The sequence below is a fragment of the Dipodomys merriami genome, unplaced genomic scaffold, assembly GCF_024711535.1.
Source record: "Dipodomys merriami isolate MVZ:Mamm:240054 unplaced genomic scaffold, mDipMer1.0.p SCAF_22, whole genome shotgun sequence".
Classification (NCBI taxonomy): Eukaryota; Metazoa; Chordata; class Mammalia; order Rodentia; family Heteromyidae; genus Dipodomys; species Dipodomys merriami.
Genome location: NW_027203604.1, coordinates 19,419,556 through 19,442,539, shown reverse-complemented (window position 1 = coordinate 19,442,539; position 22,984 = coordinate 19,419,556). Strand labels below are relative to the sequence as shown.

Genomic DNA, 22,984 nt, shown 5'->3' with positions numbered 1-22,984 from the left:
GACAGATTTTATGCTTTAAAATGAGGTTATTGTAAACATGTTCAACCAAGTCCCCACCAAACACTCATGCACAAAAGTTTTAAGGAGCACTTGGGGTTTAAAAAAAATGAAAATCAGTCTTCATATTTTTGGAATTTCAGTGGAATTGTATGATAGAACCATTGTCCATTATATGATAGAACCATATGGTCAGTGTTGGGAAAAAAGTACCACCAAATAAAATACATGACAACACTCAAGACACAAAACTTTCGCTAACAGCAAACAGAATTTAGCAGAATCTCCATGTTTAAGCCACAAGTTGATTCACAAGAACAGAAAACAAGCACCATCATAGGCCTTTATCTCAGGCCTGAGTTCTTTTTTTACTACAGGTGGGGCACTCTACACTTGAGCCACAGGACCACTTTTTGCCTTGGCTGGATTCCAACAGCAACCCTCAGATCTCAGCCTTCTGAGGAATTAGCATTACAGGTGAGCCACGGGTGCCCAACTTACACTAAGTTTTTTTTTGTAGCAGAAATAAACAGTCCAAATTTGATTGTTTTTTTCCCCCTAGTCTTCTTTAGGATCCTGAGAACTTCTTTAGTCAGTCTAAACATTGATTGTTTAATACTATGAACTCAGTAAGAGGGCAGGATTGGAAATTTTTTTTTTCAGTTTGGAGATGCTTGATTTTTTTTGTTGTTTTTGTTTGTTTGTTTGTTTTGCAATTTTGAATTCAGGCCTAGGTACTGTTCCTGAGCTTTTTTTTTATTGCTCAACCACTAGTTAGTGTTCTACCACTTCAGTCAGAGTGCTACTTTTGGCATTTTAGTGATTAATTGGAGATAAGAGTCTTGGATTTTTCTACCTGACTGGCTTTGAGCCACAATCCTCAGATCTCAGCCTCCTGAGAAGGTGGAATTACTGGTGTGGGCTACCAGTGCCCAATTTATATTCTGTATTCTTGATAATGGCCATTCTGATTGTTGTTTTGCTTTACATTTCCTTGTTGAGTAAAGACGTTGAATAGTTTTTCATACAACTAACAGCCATTTGCAATATTTTATTTTTTTCTTTTGAGTGTGTAGTTCATTTGTTCAATATTGATTGGATTTTTTCTCTTACAGAGTTAAAACTGTTGGTAGATGGATAGATAATGCACCCAAGTTTGGTTATAAAAACATACCTGTCTGTCAGTCTATCTATTTATCTGGAAAAGCAGACATGTATGCTGCCATAGTCTATGCCACTCTCTCATGCTTTCTCTCTTGAAGAGGTGACTTGCTTCATCAGCAGTGATAAGTGCAGCCTCTGTTTTCTTTCACAGATTTTCTTATTTGATCTATCCTGCATTATGGGGCCAACTTCTATTCCTCCACACCCGTCTACCTCCCGTGAGTTTTGCACAACTTCTTGAGGCCATGGCTACCCTTTTCCAGGCTACCCATCTGCATAGTTCCAGTTCACCTTGCTTGGGTTCCCACATCCAGGCCAGGCCCCCCGCTCCATGTGGAGGAGTTCCTGGTTCTACTTGATGTCTGACTTGAAGCCATCATGACACCCTTCTCCATTGCAAGGTGTACCCACTTCCTTGGTGTGCTCTAGAAGCTTTGGGACTAAATTATGAGGAAAGAAGGAAAACAGAAAGAGAAAGCACAAAAACAAACAAGGGAAGGGAAGGGAAAAAAGGATACAATTAGAAATAAGTGAGCGATTTTAACATTGCTGTCCAATCAGTTAACCAAGCAGCTATTTTTATTCAGTGTTCATTGTATTAACACAGTGGGGAGGTGAAAATGGAGCACAAAGGAATACTGGGGGAGATGAGATAGAAACATTATACCAAAACCAATACAACACATCTCAGTAGAGTGGTACAAAAACATGAACTTAGGGGCTGGGAAGGTGGCTCAGTGGTAGAGTGCTTGCCTTGCATGCCTGAGGCCCTGGGTTCGATTCCTCAGCACCACATAAGAAAAAAGAAAAAAGCCAGAAGTGGCGCTGTGGCTCAAGTGGTAGAGCACTAGCCTTGAGCTGAAGAGCTGAGGGACAGTGCCCAGGCCCAGAGTTCAGGCTCCAGGACCGGACCCAAAAAAACCAAAAAACAAAAAACATGAACTTAGAAATGGTAGCATCAGACGAGCAATACACCTTCAATGAGGAAGAACATAGCAGATTAACCCTGTGGATGATGAATAATCTAATTGGAGACTTGAAACAGACCCTATGAAATCACTGGTTCTGATGATAAAAATGGAAGATCCTCAATCAGCCCCTCATGTGGGTGGAGGCCTCATAATCATACTCTTTGCCGAAGGAAGTTATTAACTTTCTCAACACAATACACATAGTAGAATGATGCAAATAATGGGGCTGGGAAGGTGGCTCAGTGGTAGAGCGCTTGCCTTGCATGCCTGAGGCCCTGGGTTCGATTCCTCAGCCCCATATAAGCAAAAAGAAAAAAGCTGGAAGTGGTGCTGTGGCTCAGTGGTACAGTGCTAGCCTTGAGCTGAAGAGCTGAGGGACAGCGCCCAGGCCCAGAGTTCAGGCCCCACGACCGGACCCCCCTCTCCCCCCAAAAAAAGAATGATGCAAATAAAACATTGGAGATAGACCTTTGCCAACAGCGTTATCACAAGAGCTCTCCTCTTCCTAATTGTTGATAAGATTAGTGATAAATGCCTATGGTCGAGAACGGAATGATGATAGGAGAGAGCAATACTCCTGTGAGAACCAGAAGTCACTTCCTTTATAGCACCCAGTAGATAAAAGCCCACACAGCCATTGAACAAGCTTGAAAATGTCCAGAATTGCTAATCACAAATTTACTGAGAAGGCCAGACCTGGCTTTATTTCTGACTGGTTCTTTTTTCTCCACACACAATCAATCCATTTTCTAGTGCTCCTGGACACAATGTCCATGGAAAACACAGCAGAAAAATCTTTGCAGAGAATCATACTCCACTTACGGTCCCATCTCTTGACACAATCTTTAGGACAATGGGTTTTTCTGGTTGAAGAAGTCCTTTACCACTTAATTTCAGAGGAATCTGCAACAGTGAAAGAAAAACAACAAGAAAGTGATGAACCTAGTACCTCCAACCACAGCAGCAAAGAAAAAGATACATTAAAGGTAATAATAATTGACAACAAGTTTTGACTTTGCCTGTCTTGAATTATTTCTGCTCATTGGTTAAAATCTGTCAAGACTGGGGTAGGAAAAGTATTCTTTCATCTGTTCACTGGAAACATAGATATCTATGTTATATTACTTTACTGATATGATTTTTAAAATGAGTGAGTTTTAAAAAGTTTAACCAGCCAGGTACTAGTAGCTCACACCTGTAAACCATAGCTACTCAAGAGGCTGAGATCGAGGATCACAGTTCCAAGCCTGCCCAGCCAGGAAAGTTCATGAGGCTCTTCTCTTCAGTTAATAAGGCCAAAGCTGGATGTAGATCTGTGGCTCAAGTGGTAGAGCACAAGCCTTGTGGGAAAAAGCTCAGGGATAGCACCTAGGTCCTCAGCTCAAATCCCAGGACCGGCAAACTAAAACACAAAATTTAAATCAGATTCTTAGCCATTAAGGAAAGATATTTTTAAAAACTCATAAAAAGTTTCATTTTGGATTTGTTGGATCTGTCAAGATAATCCTGAGAAAGTATTATACATTTCAATTACAAAAACAGTCCTCAAATTCTAAATAATCCAGTCACTTCTTCCATTTGAACCAATATTTTTGTGTGTGGGGCTCAGGGGTCCTGGACTTGAACTGAGGGCCTAGGCACTGTCCCTGAGCTTTTTGCTCAAGGCTAGCACTCTACCACTTGAGCTACAGCTCTACTTCAAGCTTTTCAGTAGTTAATTGGACATAAGAGTCAAAAGTCTCATGGTCTTTCCTTCCTGTGCTGGCTTCCAACCTTGATCTTCAGATCTCCTGAGTAACTGGGACTACAGGTATGAGCAATTGGTGCCTGCCTTCCTTTCTTCCTCCCTCCCTCATTCCCTTTCTTTTTACTTTTCTAACATTTTCTTTGACTGCCCAGCATAGTTGGAAATAGGGAATTTCTGAGTGCTGCATTAAATACTCCATATTGTGAGTAGGTCTTTCAGTGGTGGTGGGGCAGTCTGCCTATCCCAGAACAGGGAAGACATGCACGCTGTTATGAAGAAGAACACTCTCCAGGTGGAAAACAGATTCTCTGGGGACCTGCAGAGCATCTGCCCCATCTCAAGTATACTGGTGGCCACTTTTTCTTATAGCTAAGTTGCTTGGTTTGCACAGGAAAGTGACACAGCTGCCCCAAATCCATATGTGAAGTAGAAACTATCTATCTATCTGTCTGTCTGTCTGTCTGTCTGTCTGTCTGTCTGTCTGTCTGTCTGTCTGTCTTTGTATCTATCTATCTATCTGTCTGTCTGTCTGTCTGTCTATCTATCTATCTATCTATCTATCTATCTATCTATCTATCTATCTACGTCTGATCTCCCATGCAGGAATCCCACTATAAAGCAAGATCAGAATTTTAAATATATGACCCTTGGAAATAAGCACGTCCTTTGGAAGCCTTTGGAAGCTCTGGCAGAGGAGAACCCTTTCAAATATGGCAATCACAGTATCATTATAGGTCACAATCATGCATCCTGACTCCAGATGGCAAGAAGTTCAAATGCACTCAGGTCAAGACCCTCAGCAGAGCCATGACATCCTAATCTGCACTGAGTGGACATCAGCTTCCTTCTTCGATTTTATCAAAGAAAGATCTGGTTCCCAAATTGAGAAATCCAGGAAATGGACTAATTGCAACACTAATAAAGATTCTTTGGTTTAAATATTAAAAGATGAACAAGTATATACTTGTCTGACAATAGGCCTTTCAATTTAAAAAGCAATAAAGCAAAAACCGCCCACAAATATCCCACAAAGCCAGTTGCCGTAGCTCATGCCTATAATCCTAGCTAATCATGAGGCTGAAATGATACTTTATAAAGTTAGTGAGGATAGTAAAAATCCCTAAGATTCTCTTCTCCAATTAACCAGCAAAAAGCTGGAAAGTGGAGGTGTAGCTCAAGTGGTACAGCACCAGCCTTGAGCAAACAACTCAGGGGAGAGTGTGAGGGCCTGAGTTCAAGCCCCCATATTCGGCCCTCAACAACTACCATAAAATATTGTTCATTTAGGAAGTATACTGACCTGGGTCTCCTTGCAAGGTTGGAAGGAGAAATTCTGCATGAGTCTGACAAGAGCAAGTTTGATGTTCATGAGAGCGAACCTCATGCCGATGCAGTTTCTAGGCCCAGCTCCAAAGGGCATGTAGATGTAAGGATTGATGCTTTCCTTGTTCTTCTTGCTGAACCTGAAACAACGAAAGTGGGGAAAACATGAACACTTCAAGAACCCAGCTATTTGTGGCTGAACTTCAGACTGCTCTAAACAGTACAAGGTAGGATTGCTGAGTGAAATCCTGCTAGAATTCGGTTTGATTTTTTGTCAGTTGTGGAGCTTGAACTCAGGACCTGGTTTCTGTCCCAGAACTCTTCAGCTCAAGGCTATCTCACCACTTTGAGCCACAGTGACAATTCTTGTTTTCTGATGGTTCACTGAAGATAACAATCTCACAGACTTTCCTGCCTGGGCTAGCTTTGAACCATGATCTTCAGATCTCAGTCTCCTGACTAGCTAGGATTACAGGAGTGAACCACCAGCCCCTGGCTCCCATGTGGTTTTGCTGTAAGACCTGTAAGCTATAGCACACACTGAATACCATGATTGCATTAATTTGCCATTCCTTCCTTCTTTTTTGCACTGCCTCTAAAAAGAAAAAAAGCCAAACATAAAAACAAATACCATCACCACCATTACAGCAAAAGAAATGTACTCATCATCTGACTTAGGAAATGTAGCCTTGTTGTACAACATCTTAGTAACAACAATGAAATTATATTTTAAAAATGCCTAACCAACAACAAAAGAATTGTAAGCTATAGACCTTGTCCTATGCCCTCACCCTAGAAGCATTTCCAGTCTGGTTGAGATGTGTGGGGACATAGAAGTGACTCATTTACAAGCAGCACTGCAGTTGCAGGCAGCATAGAGAGCAGAGAGTTCTCTGATCTGCAGTTTGATTTCTTCTCCCTCCTTCAACCAGAGCAAGGGGCACATTCATGCTGGCTCTACAAGACAGCACGGCCCACAAGAGAAGGCCTCTGCCACCAGGAAGAGCCCAGTTCTGAGATATTTGAGGTCAAGGTCGTACATCTTTTGATTTTAAAATTCCATTTGTTGTTTACCAACACAACAATGAAGCTATTTTCTAGACTGTAACTGTACCCAAAGCCTGCCCCTGGCGCCACATTTCCAGAAGCGCTGGCTCAATCAACCCACCTGAAGAAGTGCCATGGGGACCCACTGTCTCCTTTGGATTCAGTGAGGCTGCCTGAACCATCAGGCCCAGCCTCACTTCCGTGATCATCCTGGAGGATCAGGACCAATGACTAATCAGTGGGAGATGAGTATGTTTCCTAAACTGTGGTGTATGGGGGGGGGGGGAGGTGGGGAGGTGCAAGTAGATTTAGACAGCTAAAGGGGATAGCACAGAAAACCAGAGGGAATAAAATACCCAAACACCTAAATGCAGAGAGCATAGAACAAACAATGGCAGAAGCATACAATCATCCTAAATCGTTGTGCACACCCATCCATGCACCCATGTGCATACACGCACACACGCAGACACACTTTGCCCTTTCTATGAGGATTAGTGGCAACATCCAAACAAAACATAATCTGTAGATGCTCAAGGCCCTGTTAAGAAATGGCAGACTATTTGCAAAAGACTTTAAATATATGCTAGCATATACTTTAAAATACCTCTGGATTTCTTATAGGTACTCTGTAATATAAATTTGGTAAAATACTTTTATTTTACTGTTTGGTATATATTCAATATTGTTGTATATATTTGATACTGTTCCATATTTTGCAAGATGTTTGATCCACAAGTGGCTGAAATACAGGTGTAAATTATATCCCTCTGTAATCATTCAGTCTTTCCTCTGTAGATCCATCCATCTACCTCTGTGTGTGTGTGTGGTGTGTGTGTGTAATATATTAACATGAGACAGTGAAGACTATAAATTACTAAGAAAGCACTTGAAGGGATGCCTCACACCCATCCCAGGGGACCACTCAGAGGCAAGCAGGAACACTGGTGGCCCTCTGGTGACCAGAGTGTAGGATCTCAGGATGGGTCCTAGGGCAGCTGGTCAGACCCCCTTCTGAAGTGGAGGGTGGAGCAAATCCACCGGGGAGCCTATCCCCATATGGGCTACCAATGGGGGAGGGGGCCCCGTCAGTGCCCTTGGCCACCGTAGGCCCTAGCTGCAAATTCTGGGCACTTGGCCAAGATTTCTGTTAGATGGCGGAGGTGGGGCTCAGCTAGTCCACCAAGGCCCAGGTGGCCTTACAGGCAGAATGAAGGGATCCATCCCATCCATCCCAGGGGACCATGCAGAGGCAGGCAGGCACCGGAGAAAGATTATTATAAGGTTTATGAGAGGAGCCATATTTCCCCCACGAGGGAGCACATGGCCTCCGTCATCATCCAGCTAGCAGGAGGGGTCTAAGGGTCGGAAGTGAGGTGGGTGGGAGCCCCGGTGGATCTGGGCGGAGAGAGGGAGGGGCCAGGTGTATGGCGGGAATTCTAGGGATGGGAGGGGCTCAGGCCTGGGTGGAGCAGAGGACCAAAGGTGAGCATAATACTAACCGCACTTCTTTAAAAATAAAATCCAGCTAGGTGCTGGAAAATCATGCCTGTCCTCCTAACTATTTAGGAGGCTGAGATCTGAGGAGCATGGCTCAAAGCCAGCACCCACAGGAAAACCCAGGAGATCTTATCTCCACAAAACTGGAAGTGGTTCTGTGGCTCAAAGTGGTAGAGCACTAGCCTTGAGTGCCTAAGAGCTTAGGAACAGTGTCCAGGTTCTGGGTTCAAGCAACATGACCAACAAAACAACAACAAAAAAAATAAAATAAAATACAGTACAATTATATGCATAAAAGTGTGCGTCTAACCAGGTACCAGTGGCTCACACCTGTAATCCTAGCTACTCAGGAGGCTGAGATCTGAGGATCATGATTCAAAGCCAGCCTGGGCAGGGAAGTCCATGAGACTTATCTCCAATTAAACCACCAGAAAAGCAGAAGTGGTGCATGGCTCAAGTGATAGAGCACTCACCTTGAAGAGCTCAGGGACAGTTCCAGGCCCCATGACCAACAGAAAAAAAAGTGTGCTCCTAAGAATATATATACCACATCACTAACAAATTATTATTTCTAGACTTGAGACTTAGTATCCCCTTTTCTGGTCCATTTTTACAAGTTTTTATCCAAATTTGTTATGCTTGTGATATTAAAAAAATTGCTGAAGATAAAGACAGTAGTGTGAATCATTGAACAGGAACACTATGCTTTCTATAGCATGAGACCATGCAAAGTGCTAGAAGCCACCGTGTTGGGGAAGGTGCCTTTCCCCCCAGCCAGCTTACCTCTCAGGGCGGAATTCCTCAGGCTCTGGCCAGTACCTGGCGTCCCTTTGAAGAGCGTAGATTGGTACCATCACCACGGTGTTTTTGGGAATAACCACTCCGTTGATTTCCACATCTGCCTTACAGACCCTCTCAAGTCGGCCAGCAATGGGGTACAGCCTGAGAACCTCGTTCACCACCATGTCCACATACTCCATCTCCATCACGGCATCATAGGTGATAGGTGCCTGGCAAGGGAGGAACACATTTTCCTCATTTCAAGTTTGAGATACACTCTGAACTCAATGCAATTCTGTCAGTGCTGTTAGGAGCTTTGAAGAATAACTCCAGTTGGTAAAGAACCTTAACTTTCACAAGGTGTTTAACTAATGACCAAGTCGTAGGATCTGCTCGATGGTACATGGAAAGACACAAATAGGAGGGAGGGTTATGGGAGTACATCCCCAGACCTACGCTCATTGTTGTCCTGTACTGCTTTTCTTTCTCTGGTGAGGGAATGTGACCAAAAGCTGAAGACAATGACCCTCTAGTCAAATACACCAAAGTCAGTGTTACAGCTCACCAGAGAGAGAACAGAGGTTATGGTGTTTAGAAAAAAGAATTCCTGTTCTGTTTATTTAAAATAGCCACATGGCCACATTTGTAATTATACAACACACATGAAGACATTATATCACATATATTTATTTTTATGCAAGTATATTTCATATACAAGTCTTTAATTAACCAAGGGAGGAATTAGTCCTTTGTAAGACTTGAAAATAAGCCGGGCGCTGGTGGCTCACGCCTGTAATCCTAGCTACTCAGGAGGCTGAGATCTGAGGATCGCGGTTCAAAGCCAGCCCGGGCAGGAAAGACCGTGAGACTCAGGAGGCTGAGATCTGAGGATCGCGGTTCAAAGCCAGCCCGGGCAGGAAAGACCGTGAGACTCTTATCTCCAATAAACCACTAGAAAACCAGAAGTGGCGCTGTAGCTCAAGTGGTAGAACACTTGCCTTGAGCTGAAGAGCTGAGGAACAGCGCCCAGGCCCAGAGTTCAAGCCCCACGACCGACAAAAAAAAAAAAAAAAAAAAAAAGACTTGAAAATAATGATATGGTTTAAAAAAAACAAGACTAGGGCTGGGAAGGTGGCTCAGTGGTAGAGCGCTTGCCTTGCATGCCTGAGGCCCTGGGTTCGATTCCTCAGTACCACATAAGCAAAAAGAAAAAAAAAGCCGGAAGTGGAGCTGTGGCTCAAGTGGTAGAGCGCTAGCCTTAAGCTGAAGAGCTGAGGGACAGCGCCCAGGCCCAGAGTTCAGGCACCACGACCAGACCCAATAAATAAATAAACGAACAAACAAGACTCTATCAGGACATAGACTTTCAGTTCTAGTAAAAGTTCTAAAGAGGATACAAATGCACAGACTCAGCCCCATCCTCATTGCTGGACCAGTCCATTGTTGTTCCTTCAGAGCTTGACTGCGGGCTCAGAAGAGGAGGCCGTGTACCCTACTGACTGCCAGTCCAGCTGCCCACAGAATCTCAGTGTTGTCAAAGATGTGAGCACAGAGTGACAATGTGTGGTTGCCACTCTGTGCTCTAATGAAGATCAGCTTAGATGCCAGATGCCCGGGGTCATAGCTTAGCTTCCTCAACTCTAACTCTGACCCAGGAGACTGAGTCTTGAGTCACCCTGTGCAGCCTAGCCAAGTCCATCCTGGTATGAGCACAGCACGTCTAGCACCTATCAGCATCTAAATACTTAGTTCATATGTGCTTATACTTCTCTGCCATGAGATTTTTGCCTTTTTTTTTTTCTGCCACTCCTGGTGCTTAAAGTCTGGGCCTGGGCCTGGGTGCTGGGTTTGAGCTTCTTTTGCCCAAGCCTATTGCTTTCAGTGTTTTGGTTAATTGGAGATAAGAGTCTCATCAACTTTCTTGGCCTGTCTGACCTTGAACCGTGATCCTCACATCTCAGCTTCGTAAGTAGCTAGGCTTACAGGCATGAGCCAGTTGGAAAAATGAGCTTTTTACAAAGATCTTTTATTTCTTTGAGGAACACTTAATACCTTTTTTCCTCCACCCTCTTTCATTTTTCTCTTCAAATGCTTCCAAAATAGAAGCCTTCCATGCTTACATTGTACAGAATTCCTCACCAGAAGTGATAAGGGGATGTACTTGTAATGCCTCATCAGTTCCTGCCCTCCCCAGGTGCCTTGCCCTCACCTTATTGGGTAAAGTCCTGTCAACTTCCTCTTGCAGCTTCTTTTGGACATCAGGGTGAAGGGCCAATAGATACATAGCAAAAGAAAGAGTGAGGCTGGTGGTCTCATAGCCAGCGAAAATAAAGATAATTGATTGGGCTGCTAGCTCCAGGTCAGAGAGACCTAAAGGAAAAGAAACATACATTTTAGGTCAATGAAGTCAGTACACAATGCCACAATCATGGTTTATAAGACCACTAATACCTAAGGATAAGACATAGAAAAGCAAGGTAATGTCACCTAGTCACCACATTTGACAAGAGCTAAAGAGACAAACTAAGTTCAATCCAGTTTCCCAAAGGTCTGCATTACCATTGCCCATTTTGTCTGTGTTCTCCATTTTTGCCACTTAGAGCTGGGTCATTTAAGAGACCATATTCTATCTAACAGGTGCCACCAGAGCAGTGTGACCCCATCTGCCTGATTGAGGGACATTGCGTGCACATATGGAAACATCACAACAAAACCCCTTTGTACAAGTAGTATGTCCTAATAACAATAGAAAGAACATGGAGGGATCCTTTCCATTTGAAGCACATTTAAGGATCTAAGGGATCTATAAGGATCTTAGAGTGCCGAAATCAATATGCTGCCAGGTTCCGGTGGCTCATTCCTGTAATCCTTGCTACTCAGGAGGCTGAGAGCTGAGGATTGAAATTTAAAGCCAGCCTAGGTAGAAAAGTCCACAGACTCTCATCTCTAATTAACCACCCCAAAGCCATTATTGGAGCTGTGGTACAAGTGGTTGAACACCAGCCTTGAGCAAAATATCTAAAGGATAGTTTCCAGGCCCTGAGTTCAAGCCCCAGGACTGGACACAAAAAAATAATTCAATATTATATGGATGGATGTTAAGAGAAGAGGTTATTCATACAGGAGTGTATGGAAAATCTTTTTGCTTTCAGCTCAATTGTCTATGAAGCTACAATTTCTCTAAAATACCATGTACTTAAATATATGGAGAAGAAAGGACTCAGGAGGCCACCTGAAAAGCTTTTCAGTGAACAAACATGAGAGAATAAATAAATGACGATAGGAAGAGAATAATTGTGTGTGTGTGTGTGTGTGTGTGTGTGTGTGTGTGCCATTTCTGGGGCTTGAACTCAGGGCCTGAGCTCCATCCCTAATCTTTTAGTTCAAGGCTAAGGCTCTACCCCTTGAGCTATAGATCCACTTGTGGCCTTTTGGTGGTTTATTGGAGATCAGAGTCTCGTGATCCTACTTGATATGGCTTTGAACTGTGATAATCACAACTCACCTTCTTGAGTAGCTAGGATGGCAGGCATGAGCCACTGGAACCTGAATATAAATGTAATATGTAAGGTCATGGTACTAAGAATGCAATTCCCTTTGGCTACCATCTATAAAAGCAGAGTGTGGGCCTTTCTGAAATTCTTCAATAAACATGCCTCTATGTGGAAAACAGACTTCACATTTCCCTTGTGAGTAGACCCCAAAAGATTCCCTGTTACCTTTGTGGGACTCCATGTCTTTGGAATTCTGGGAGTTAATCATCAGCTGCAGTAAATCCACTCGGTTCTGGAAAGAAGACAGACAGATTTCAAAGGCAGAAGATCACCCATGAAATGAGAAGTAAATCAGAAGAGCAGAGCGTCTGTGAATATGTCCCATGTAACTCCATACGTCTTTTTTTCTCTTTCTTTTTCTTTTGAGTCAGTTGTGGGGTTTGAACTCAGGCCCTGAGTGCTGTCCCTGAGCTTTTGCTCAAGGCCACCATTCTACCACTTTGAGACACAGAGCCACTTCCTGTTTTCTGGTGGTTCACTGGAGATAAAAGTCTCACAGCCTTTCCTGCCCAAGCTGGCTTCAACCTGTGATCCTTAGATCTGATCTCAACATCCTGAGTAGCAAGGACCACAGGTGTGAGCTACTGATGCCTGGCCACAAATCTTTTTAAGATTGCCTGAATCACTAGTGAATGGGAATACCCAACCATAAAATTTGGAAGCTGTTCTGACCAACAGCTTTTGGTCTTTGCTCTTCCCAGCTCTGACTTTCTCTGCTTTCTGAACTTGGACTCCTGGCCCAGGTAGAATCTGGCTTCTTTTCCCATCACATCTGTTTGCTCACAAACAACAGTGGACTTCAATCTTCTTTTTTTTGTGAAAATACCATACAGAGGGGTTACAATTACATGGGCAAGATAGTGAGTACATTTCTTATCAAGCATTGTTGCCTCCTCCTTTGTAACTTCAATCTTTTGTTTTGTGCACATACTTCTTTTTGGATAGTCCCACAGATTAAACTCTTGCCATTTTCACAGGTAATCGATGGGTTTAGAAAAAGCTTCTGGAAACCATTCTGAAATGTTACAAATTTTTCAGTGATCCCTGAAGGAACCCAGTATTGCCTTACAGACATCCTTGTTGTGATGTCTAAGCTGTATAAATCAGATACTCAGACAGGCCTTCAGGGGCTGAAATTTAAATTAGACACACTACAATAGATGGCCTGAAATAGCCAATGTGAAGTTTGGAAATAAAATAATTCTGTGTGTGTGTGTGTGTGTGTGTGTGTGTGTGTGTGTGTGTGTGTGTGTGTGTGTGTGTGTGTGTGTGTATGTGTGTGTGTTTACTGGGACTTAAACTTAGCACCTAGTGTCTGTCTCTCTACTTGTTTATTCAAGGCTGTCACTGTATCACTTGAGCCACTTCTGGCTACTTGGAGAGAAGAGTCTCCCTGACTTTCCTGCCCAACATGGCTTTGAACTGAGATCCTCAGATATGATCTCAGCACACTAATTAGAGAGTATTACAGGCATGAGCCACAGGTCCCTGGCACTTATTTAATTTTAAATTATTTTTTTTCTGATAAATTTGTATCTCCATTCCCAACTATTTTCTTCATTCTCCCTTCCAATCTAAGAATTCCTAATCTCAACCTAGAGTTTTCTATCTAACTTTAGAAAAGGATAGTTATATAAAACATACATTAGAGCCAAATAACCTTTGAACCATGAACAGGTTAAGTAACCATCAGCAGCTTTTACCTTTGCTTTGTCTTTGAGGCGACTTTCTTTCATCCTTTCTACAGAAGCTCTTAGGAAATCTGTAGCATCCTTTGGAAATATGGTGATATTTAATGCCTCAAAAACGGGTAGAAGGAATGGAAAGAGTACTACAGGGGAAAGTAAGAAGAAATAAACACATGATGAAAATACAAAATGTGCTGTCTACATCACAGAATTTTATCCAGCCATAAAAAGAGATACCAATACATGCCTCAAGATGGATGAAAATTTAAGGATAACACAGAAGCCAGACTCATTTATAGACAGTGTCCAGAACAGACAGTGAGAAAATAGGTAAGTGATCTTTCAGGCCTGAGAGGTGTAGAAGAGTAGACAGCTATAAAGGTACAGCATGCCGGGCACTGGTGACTCACGCCTGTGATCCCAGCTACTCATGAGGCTGAGATCTGAGGATCACGGTTCAAAGCCAGCCTGGGCAGGAAAATCCATGAGACTCTTTTTTTTGTTGTTGTTGTTGGTCATGGGACTTGAACTCTGGGCCTGGGTGCTGTCCCTCAGCTCAAGGCTAGCGCTCTACTGCTTGAGCCATAGTGCCACTTCCAGTTTTCTAGTGTTTTTTTTTTGGGGGGGGGGGATAGGAGTCTCACAGACTTTCCTGCCCGGGCTGGCTTTGAACCGAGATCCTCAGATCTCAACTTCCTGAGTAGCTAGGATTACAGGCGTGAGCTACCGACGCCCGGCTCCGTGAGACTCCTATCTCCAATTAACCACCAGAAAACCGGAAATGGCATTGTGGCTCAAGTGGTAAGCACTGGCCTTGAGCTGAAGAGCAGAGGGACAGTGCCCAGACCCAGAGTTCAAGCCCCAAGACTGACCAAAGAAAAACAAAAGGTATAGGGTTCCTTCTTTCCTTTCTTTTCTCCCTTCCTTCCTTCCTTCCTTCCTTCCTTCCTTCCTTCCTTCCTTCCTTCCTTTCTTCCTTCCTTCCTTTCTTCCTTCCTTCCTCCCTTCCTCCCTTCCTCCTTTTTCCTCCCTCCTTCCCCTTCTCTCTCCTTCCTTCCTTCCTTCCTTCCTTCCTTCCTTCCTTCCTCCTTTTTCCTCCCTCCTTCCCCTTCTCTCTCCTTCCTTCCTTCCTTCCTTCCTTCCTCCCTCCCTCCCTCCCACCCACCCTCCTCCCTCTCTCTCTCTCTCTCTCTCTTTCTTTCTTTCTTCCTCTCTCTCACTTTCTTTCATCATTAGTGGAGCTTGAACTCAGGGCCCGGGCACTCTCTCTTGTTTTTATTTCCTCAAGGCAGGTGACCCACCACTGAGCCATAGCTCCATTTGGAAATCAGAGTCTCACAGATTTTCCTTCCGCAGGTTGGCCTCAAACCACAATCTCAGATCTCAGACTTCAGAATAGTTAGGATTATAGGCATGAGTGACTGGCACCCAACCAGAGCACAGGGTTTTTGGTTTGTTTTGTTTTGCCAGTCCTGGGGCTCAAACTCAGGGCTGGGCACTGTCCATGAATTTTTTTTCTCAAAGGTAGCACTCTACCACTTGAGACACAATGCCACTCTCGGGCTTTTTCTCTTTATGTGGTACTGAAGAATTGAACCCAGGGCTTCATGCATGATAGGCAAACACTCTACCACTAAGCCACATTCCCAGCCTGGTACAGGGTTTCTGATGACAAAATGTTCTGCAATTACCAGTGGTAATGACCACACATACCTTTAAATGTAGTGGGAAAAGTCATTGAGTTATACAGTTTAAGTGAGATACTTACATGTATGAATGAATTACATATCAAGGAAGTGGTTCTTTTTTAACAAAGAAGAGAGAGAGAGCGACAGAGAAAGAGAGACAGAGAGAGACAGAGACAGAGAGATTCACGAACCTACTGAGAAAATCACTGGATGAAAGAAACCCAATTTTAGGATCTTATTCACTTTTTCCACAAAGAGGTCCTGTGGGTTGTTGAGAGAATCGATGTTCACCCCAAATGATGTCCCAGTGATCACGTCTAAGCTGTAGGCTCCAAAGATGCTAAAGTAGAAAAAGACACAGGACAATTAAATCTTGCATTTCTCCCCCCCCTTCCTTTCTGATACATGGGCAGCAAAAAGTGGGAGCAAATTCCTGTGTCAGGACAAGAAAGTCACAAACTGTTCTCTGTCAAAATTGCCTGAGGGCTCATTGGAAGGGTCCAGTTTCCCTGCCCATCCCCCTGCCTCTTCTCCAAGATCTTTACTGATCACCAATGGTTCCACAACTCTGGTTATGGAAAATTGGGTGGATCAGCCTCACCTGGGAGCTCAAGGAACTCAGTCTCAGAAAACAGACTACCCCACCCCACCAGACAAATCACATAGTACAAATGCTATGTGGGATGATAATAGATTGTAGTAGATAGTGATGGATTGTAATAGACAATAGATTGGGGCTTGGGCAGGTCACTGGTGCAGTAATGATCTCCCTCCTTCCCTCTCCCTTCTGTTGCTCTCTCTCTCTCTCTCTCTCCCTCTCTCTCTCTCCTTCTCCCTATCTCTCCCTCTCTCCCTCTCTCTCTCTCCCTCTCCCTTTCCTTCTCTCTCCTTCTCTCTCTCCCTCTCTCTCTCTCTCTCTCTCTGTCATTCTCTCATTGTCAATTGCTCTCTGTCCTAGAGCTGGATGCTGTCCCTGAACTTCTTTTACTCAAGCCTTGAACTCTATCACTTGAGCCACGGCTCCATTTCTGGCTTTTTTGATGATAGTTTGTCGGAGATAAGAGTCTCACAGACTTTTCTGCCTGGGCTGGCATCGAACCACAACCTTCAGGTCTCAGTCTCCTGAGTAGCCAGGATTACAGGTGTGAGCTACCAGTGCTCAACAAGTACTCACTCTCTCAATGCCACAGGTTTGCCTTTCTCTGCTTGTGGTCTCAGGTTTTTCACCAACCCATCAGAAAACTCACGGATGATGGGGAACATCTAGGTACAAAACAAGATAAGTTAAAAGAGAAGACTTAAATCCCAGCGGCCATTACTCCTTCCCACTTGCCCCAAAAGATGAAACACGACACCCCATTTATGAGAAACTGTGGAACTGCAGGTCATATGGACAGAACACCATTTCCAGGTGGTTCAGCCTTAGCGGATGTCCTCTTGGAAAAGGACTCTCATCTGACTGTTTGCTTATCCCCCTACTCATTCTGGAATATTCCAGCACCACGTTCTCAGGTTTGATTACCTCCTTTAGTTTCACACTGCTGAAGGTGGGGGAAAGCAATGTTCTTATTCTCTTCCAGTCTTCATCCTCAGAGAAGGAGAGGGATTTGTTCATAAATCCCACTGGGCCAAAAACCTAGGCTCCAAAAAAAAACCCAGATTTTTTCTGCTCCGTCAGTTTGAAGACCTTGCACAGTTGTACAAAATTGGTGAATTGGCAGCATTTAAAGAACTATGTGAGCAGTCGGTCCTCTGTAAGAAACTCAACAAACATTTCTCCCAAATGTCTAGGTCCATGTGAGGCCAAGACTTCAGATTCTAAATACGACTTTATCGATTCATCCACTTATTTACTAATTATCTTATATATTAATTATCTAATGTATTAATTATCTTATTTATCATTATAAACAGAAGGGTTTTAATCCAACATCTTGACTCATGAGCACGATGTATCTTTTTTTTTTTTCGGTCATAGGGCTTAAACTCTGGACCTGGCACTGTCCGAAAGCACTTCAGCTCAAGGTTAGCTCTCTACCACTTGAGCCACAACACCACTTCTGGTTTTCTGGTGGTTAATTGGCCTCATGGACTTTCTTGCCCGGGCTGGCTTTGAACTGTGATCCTCAGGTCTCAGCCTCCTCAGTAGCTAGGATTACAGGCATGAGCCACTGGCACCCAGCAGGAGCACAAGGTAACTTCATCAATATTAGTCCATTCAACATTCTTCATTCCCTTTCCCCAGAGCTTATAATTATTCATGATATATACGGGATGAATATCTACTTTTTATAAATATTAAGATGTGTTTTAAAAGGGGGAGTGGGAGGAGATGCCTACCCAGCGGTTTGTGAAGGTAGAGTAACATTCTTTCACCAGCACTGTTTTGATCATGTCTGGGTCTGTAATCGCCAACACAGCCTGTGGACCATTGTACAACCTGTGTGTGCCAAACACAGCTGAGTGAAAAACCTAACCAGCCAGGCTCTGCACCTGGAGCCAGGACAAAGAAATCCAGACCATGATCACACCTCAAGCTCCTCAACACATGTCAATAATAACCCCTCATTCAAAGCTAGGGATTTTGAAGACATAAGCCACAGGGTTCCACAAAATGAAGGCCAATATGGCTGAGGCACAGAGGAGATACCTAAAGACAATAAATACCACTTCCCTCACATTCTCCTCATTTAGTTTTAAGCTAAGACTTTTTCATAGAATTATGCACAATATCTTTTTTCTCTACTTCATTCTACTCACTTTAAAGAACTTGTGTAGTGCTGGGTGTTGGTGGCTCATGATTATAATCTTAGCTAATCAGGAAGCCGAGATCTGAGGAACATGGCTCAAAGCAGAAAAATCTATGACAGTCTTATCTCCAATTAACCACTAAAAAAAAGCCAGAAGTGGCTCAACTGGACAAGTGCTAGCTTTGAGTGAAAAAGCTCAGGGACAGTGACCAGGCCCTGAGCTCAGGCTCCAGGACTGTCACAACACGTACATATACAAATATTGGTCACAGGTGAGATCTTCATAAGGAAAAGCCTCCACTAGAATTCATAATTCATCAGTGTGGCTCAAGAGGCTCAATTCATCAGTGTGGCTCAAGATTGTCTAATCTTCACCAATTTACCCCACGGAAGTTTCCAGATTACTTACCCCCAGAGTTTTCCATATTTTTTATAACATTCCACATCAAAAACTATAACACCCTGGGAAGAGAAATAAAGGTAGCTATTACTTGTTTAAGACCTCATCCAAGTACATTCTCTCTGATCAAGTTCTAGAACAAGTTTGTACATACAGTATATCACTTCAATTTGCCTTTCATACAAGATTTGGCAGGGGTGGGGGGCGGAGGGGGAGTGGGGAGCTGGGCTGGCTTCAAACTGCATTTCCTGGGTCCTTGGTTCTCTAGTAGCTAAGCTTGTAGATGTGAGCCACAGTGCCCAGCTGATATGTCCAATTATTTTTCGCCAGTACTGGGACTTGAACTCAGGGCCTGAGCACTTTCCCTGAGCTTACTGCTCAAGCCTTGCACTCTACCACTTGGCCACAGCACCACTTCTGGCTTTTTTCTGTTTATGTGTTGCTGAGGAATCGAACCTAGGGCTTCATGCATGCTAGGCAAGCACGCTACCACTAAGCCACATTTCCAGCCCCCAGCATGTCCAACCTTTATCTTTCATCTCCTCATGCAACTTGTTTCTTGTTTACAAATGAGGTCCCTGGAGGTGGGATGTTCAAGTCACCTCTTCTGGCATAGAAAATTAATGTAAGACTCCGGCAGAAGTCAGAGTGCAAGTGAAGGCAAAGGGAACTTGCTCAATAAGAAAAGATAAGAGTGATGCCACCTCTACCCATAATACACCACAATTTAAACATTTCCTCTGAGGTTTTACTTCTGAAGGTGACAAAAGAAAGGGAGAGGAAAGAAAAAAGAAACCTTGCTGGTGGGAATTCTCAATTGTGGTATGTTAACTGTGTAAATAAAAGTCCCAAGGGCTATGAGGGACCCTTTCTGGAATTGGCGCTGCTAGGGAGAAAAATCCTTGGTGTTCACAAAGTCTAACTATCAAGTTCTCAACATGAGTGACAAGATGCTGCAAATTTAAGTGGATCTGCTGATGCCCAGTGGATAGTTGGGACGGCTGGACACAGAGTCCTGCAGTACATCTGGCCATACTCTAGGGGAGCACACACAGCTTTTGAAAGTCAGCACTTCTTTATAAATGGAAAGGAACCAGAGTTTGCAACCAGAAAAAGTAAAATGTAGAGCTGAAACAACACTCACCTTACGATAACCAAGAATAGTTCCAAAAAAGGGCAGAGGTTTCGGGCCAGGAATTCCCAACTTCTTAAAAACCCTATGTGGATAGGTCCCATATCTATAAATATTCAAAGAAATCCAGATCATAAAGATACACACACATATGTACACACATCCTGTACCCATGAAGGGTAGCCAGTTACTAACTTAAGAAGTAGGACAGTCAAATTGAGATGCCAACATGTAGTGAGTGATAACAAGAAACTCAAATGGCAATGATGACCCTTGTTCTTCACTTCCTTTCTTACAGCTCCAAACATGACAAAAACGAGCTAAAAGTAGCTGGAGTCTTTAGGCTCCCCAACCTACAGTGGATAGTTGGAAAAATCTACAACCTTGTTTTGAGTGATCTTGTAGATTCAAACTAGAATTTTCCAAGTCCTTTCATTTCCATGCGTCATTTGATGTGGACAGCCAGGAATCAGAAGTGGGGCTTGGAGCTCTGACCTTAAAGGAGAGGAATATTCATTGCATCCTCCTAAATCCTACCTGGGTGTTGTTTTTCATTATTGGCTTACCTTCTTCCTTCTCACCTCCACAGAAAGATTAAGATAGCCTGCTGGAGAGGAATATCAATATACAAGGGAGATTCCTGCTTATGCACACTTATTGCAGCTCTATTGACAATAGCCAAACTTAGAATCAACCAAGTGCACAATAACCAATGAACAGATAATCATATGCACACACACTATGGAATATTACTGTGCTAAGTGGAAATTATGTCATTTAGAGGAAAATAGAATGGGAAAGCATCCTCCTATTGGGTAAGATGTATCACGTTATGAAAGCCAACTATTGCATGCTATTGCTCATCTGTGAAATGATCATGATGATAATGATGATGAAGGTGATGATGATGGTGGTGATGATGAAGATGAAAATGATAGCAATAATAATAGGACATAAATAAAAGGAGGATTATCTGGGGGCATTTGTGGAATGGGGAAGGAAGGAAGGATACTGAGGAATGAAGAACACTGGAAGGTGTTACACATGTGTTACACGTGTTAGATTGTGTGTGTGTGTGTGTGTGTGTGTGTGTGTGTGTGTAAAGATAACACAATGAATGCAGTAAACATTGTTTGAAAAGATAGAGGGAGGAGAATAGAGAGGCTAGGATGGAGGAAGTAAATACGTTCAGAGTTCATTATACCAATGTATGAAATTATCATAATAAAAACCCCATACTAATGTATGTTTGTTCAAAAATAACAGAAAATGAAGTAAAACAATGTGCTTATAAGGCAAATTGTAAGCTCTATATGTAGATGGGCATCTGGTAGTTCACGTCTGTAATCCTAGCTACTCAGGATACTGAGATCTGAGGACTGTGGTTTGAAGCCACCTGGACAGGAAAGTCTATAAGACTCTTTTTTGAGGTCTTGGGCTTGATCTCAGGGACTAGAGACTGTCTCTGAGCTCTTTTTGCTCAAGTCTGATGTTCTACCCATTTGAGCCACAGTGCCACTTCCAGTTTGGGATAATTGAAGTCTCACAGTCTTTCCTGTCCAGGCTTGCTTTGAACCTCAATCCTCAGATCTCAGGCTCCTGAGTAGCTAGGATTTCAAGCGTGAGCCACCAGTACCTGGCTGTAAGACTCTTCTCTCCAATTAACCACCAAAAAATTCAGAAGTGGAGCTGTGGATCACATGGTAGAATGAGAGCCTTAAGCAAAAAAGCTCAAGAACAGTGCCCAGGCCCTGAATTCAACCCCCAGGTCCAGTATCAAAATGAACAAACAATAAAGACTGTCTATCCCAAGTATCCTGAGATCTCTTCAAGGGGGATCAGTTGTTCAAATACTGTTTCTGTTGAATTTGAGTCATTATTTCTGGCCCAAACATCAACTTTGAGATCCTTTCCAAACAATGCCAGTAAACTTCCCCCTCCACACAGAAATTTGAGAGTTCCATGAAAGAAGAATATTTATTAACTCTCTCATTGGATCTCTACAGGATAAATAATAACCTCATAAGGTGTAGGTTAAATTTGACTCTTGAGCTTTCCCATTCCTTCTTCTCTTCAAATCTTCCCAATAACAGACCATAGTAATCCTCACTCTGAATCCTAGGTTAGAGGGTGGTGGGAGGAGCAGAGTCTAGACAGTTACTCACAGATAGAGGAGCACCAGGCTGGTAGCCAGGAGGACCCAGGTTTCTAGGGAAAAGTTGGGGATCAAGTCCATGGTCACTCTCGTCCGGTAATTCTCTCCTCTGATTTTTCCTTTCAGCTCTGGGTTGTGCTGGCTGCAGAGTGGACTCTGCTGAGCTCCTCTCAGTGCCCAGCTCTGATGAGGGAGCTGAGGCTCCTGCAGTTTATGGGCTGGGAGAGGAGGCGGGGCTGATGGCACAGACAGTAGAAAACTTATCTGTGCCCACACCTGTGGGGTACAACAGGTGTCACTTTTGGAAGTGGACAAAGAATCATGGATGTGCTACTTTGAACTTTGGCTTCACATTTGATAAATGTACCAGTAAATAAATGCAATCATTAGGGCCGAAGGTTACAATTGTTTGCTAGAAAATGAAGTGCAGGCATTCACTCCTCTAAGCTCTTATCTCCAAGGTGGATCTTATTCCAAAATACTTGAAACTTCCCCCAAATAAACAACATCTACAGGTGTTTATGGTTGCAGCTTTTCTGCTGACACGGTTTGTTCTTTGAAGAATGGGTAAGTTTTCCACAGGTAGAGAGTAAACCCCAGGAGCTGAGGTTGGAGGTGTGGCTCAGGTGATAGAGTGCCAGCCAATGAGTGAAAGCGTCAGATACTAATATAAAATCCTAGTCTCAAACAAACAAAAAGAGCTAGGTTGCAAGGAGCAATCATTACTTGTGACCCTCCCTGATCCTAGGTCCCTGATGGGAGAGATGTCACAACTAGTTGTATAAGAATAATACTGGCTCATGACCTTTATTACCTATATGCTATATCTACTTAATCTGAGAAATGAAGGGTCAGGTGACAGATAAGGCCTCAAAGTTCCTAAAACACAAAAGAAATAGAAAACTTTTCATCTGGGTACATATATACTTCCTTGTTTCCCTTCTTCCTCTGGCAGAAACTGATACTCACTCTATCGAATCATTTGGCCTAGGAAATACCAGGTTTACCCAGCAATTTCAGATTGGATGTGAGGTTGCCCCTAAAGACTCATTGAATGCTCAGTTCTCATCATAGATTGCTGAGGGGCT

The 22,984-nt window shown here is 43.3% G+C and overlaps 1 protein-coding gene across 1 annotated transcript; it reads right to left on the bottom strand.

The window, feature by feature from the left end:
- Positions 1-1,061: 1,061 nt before the first annotated feature.
- On the bottom strand, positions 1,062-22,106 carry LOC138834844 (cytochrome P450 3A9-like). Its single transcript, XM_070033610.1, has 14 exons — positions 21,907-22,106; positions 19,754-19,847; positions 18,619-18,671; positions 17,800-17,899; positions 16,982-17,095; positions 16,634-16,722; positions 15,651-15,799; positions 13,787-13,914; positions 12,249-12,315; positions 10,739-10,899; positions 8,533-8,759; positions 5,180-5,342; positions 2,955-3,035; positions 1,062-1,601 (listed from the first exon to the last, which is right to left on the bottom strand). Exons 1-14 carry the CDS (start codon positions 21,975-21,977, stop codon positions 1,587-1,589), a joined length of 1,512 nt encoding a protein of 503 aa, XP_069889711.1. The 5' UTR covers positions 21,978-22,106; the 3' UTR covers positions 1,062-1,586.
- Positions 22,107-22,984: the final 878 nt, after the last annotated feature.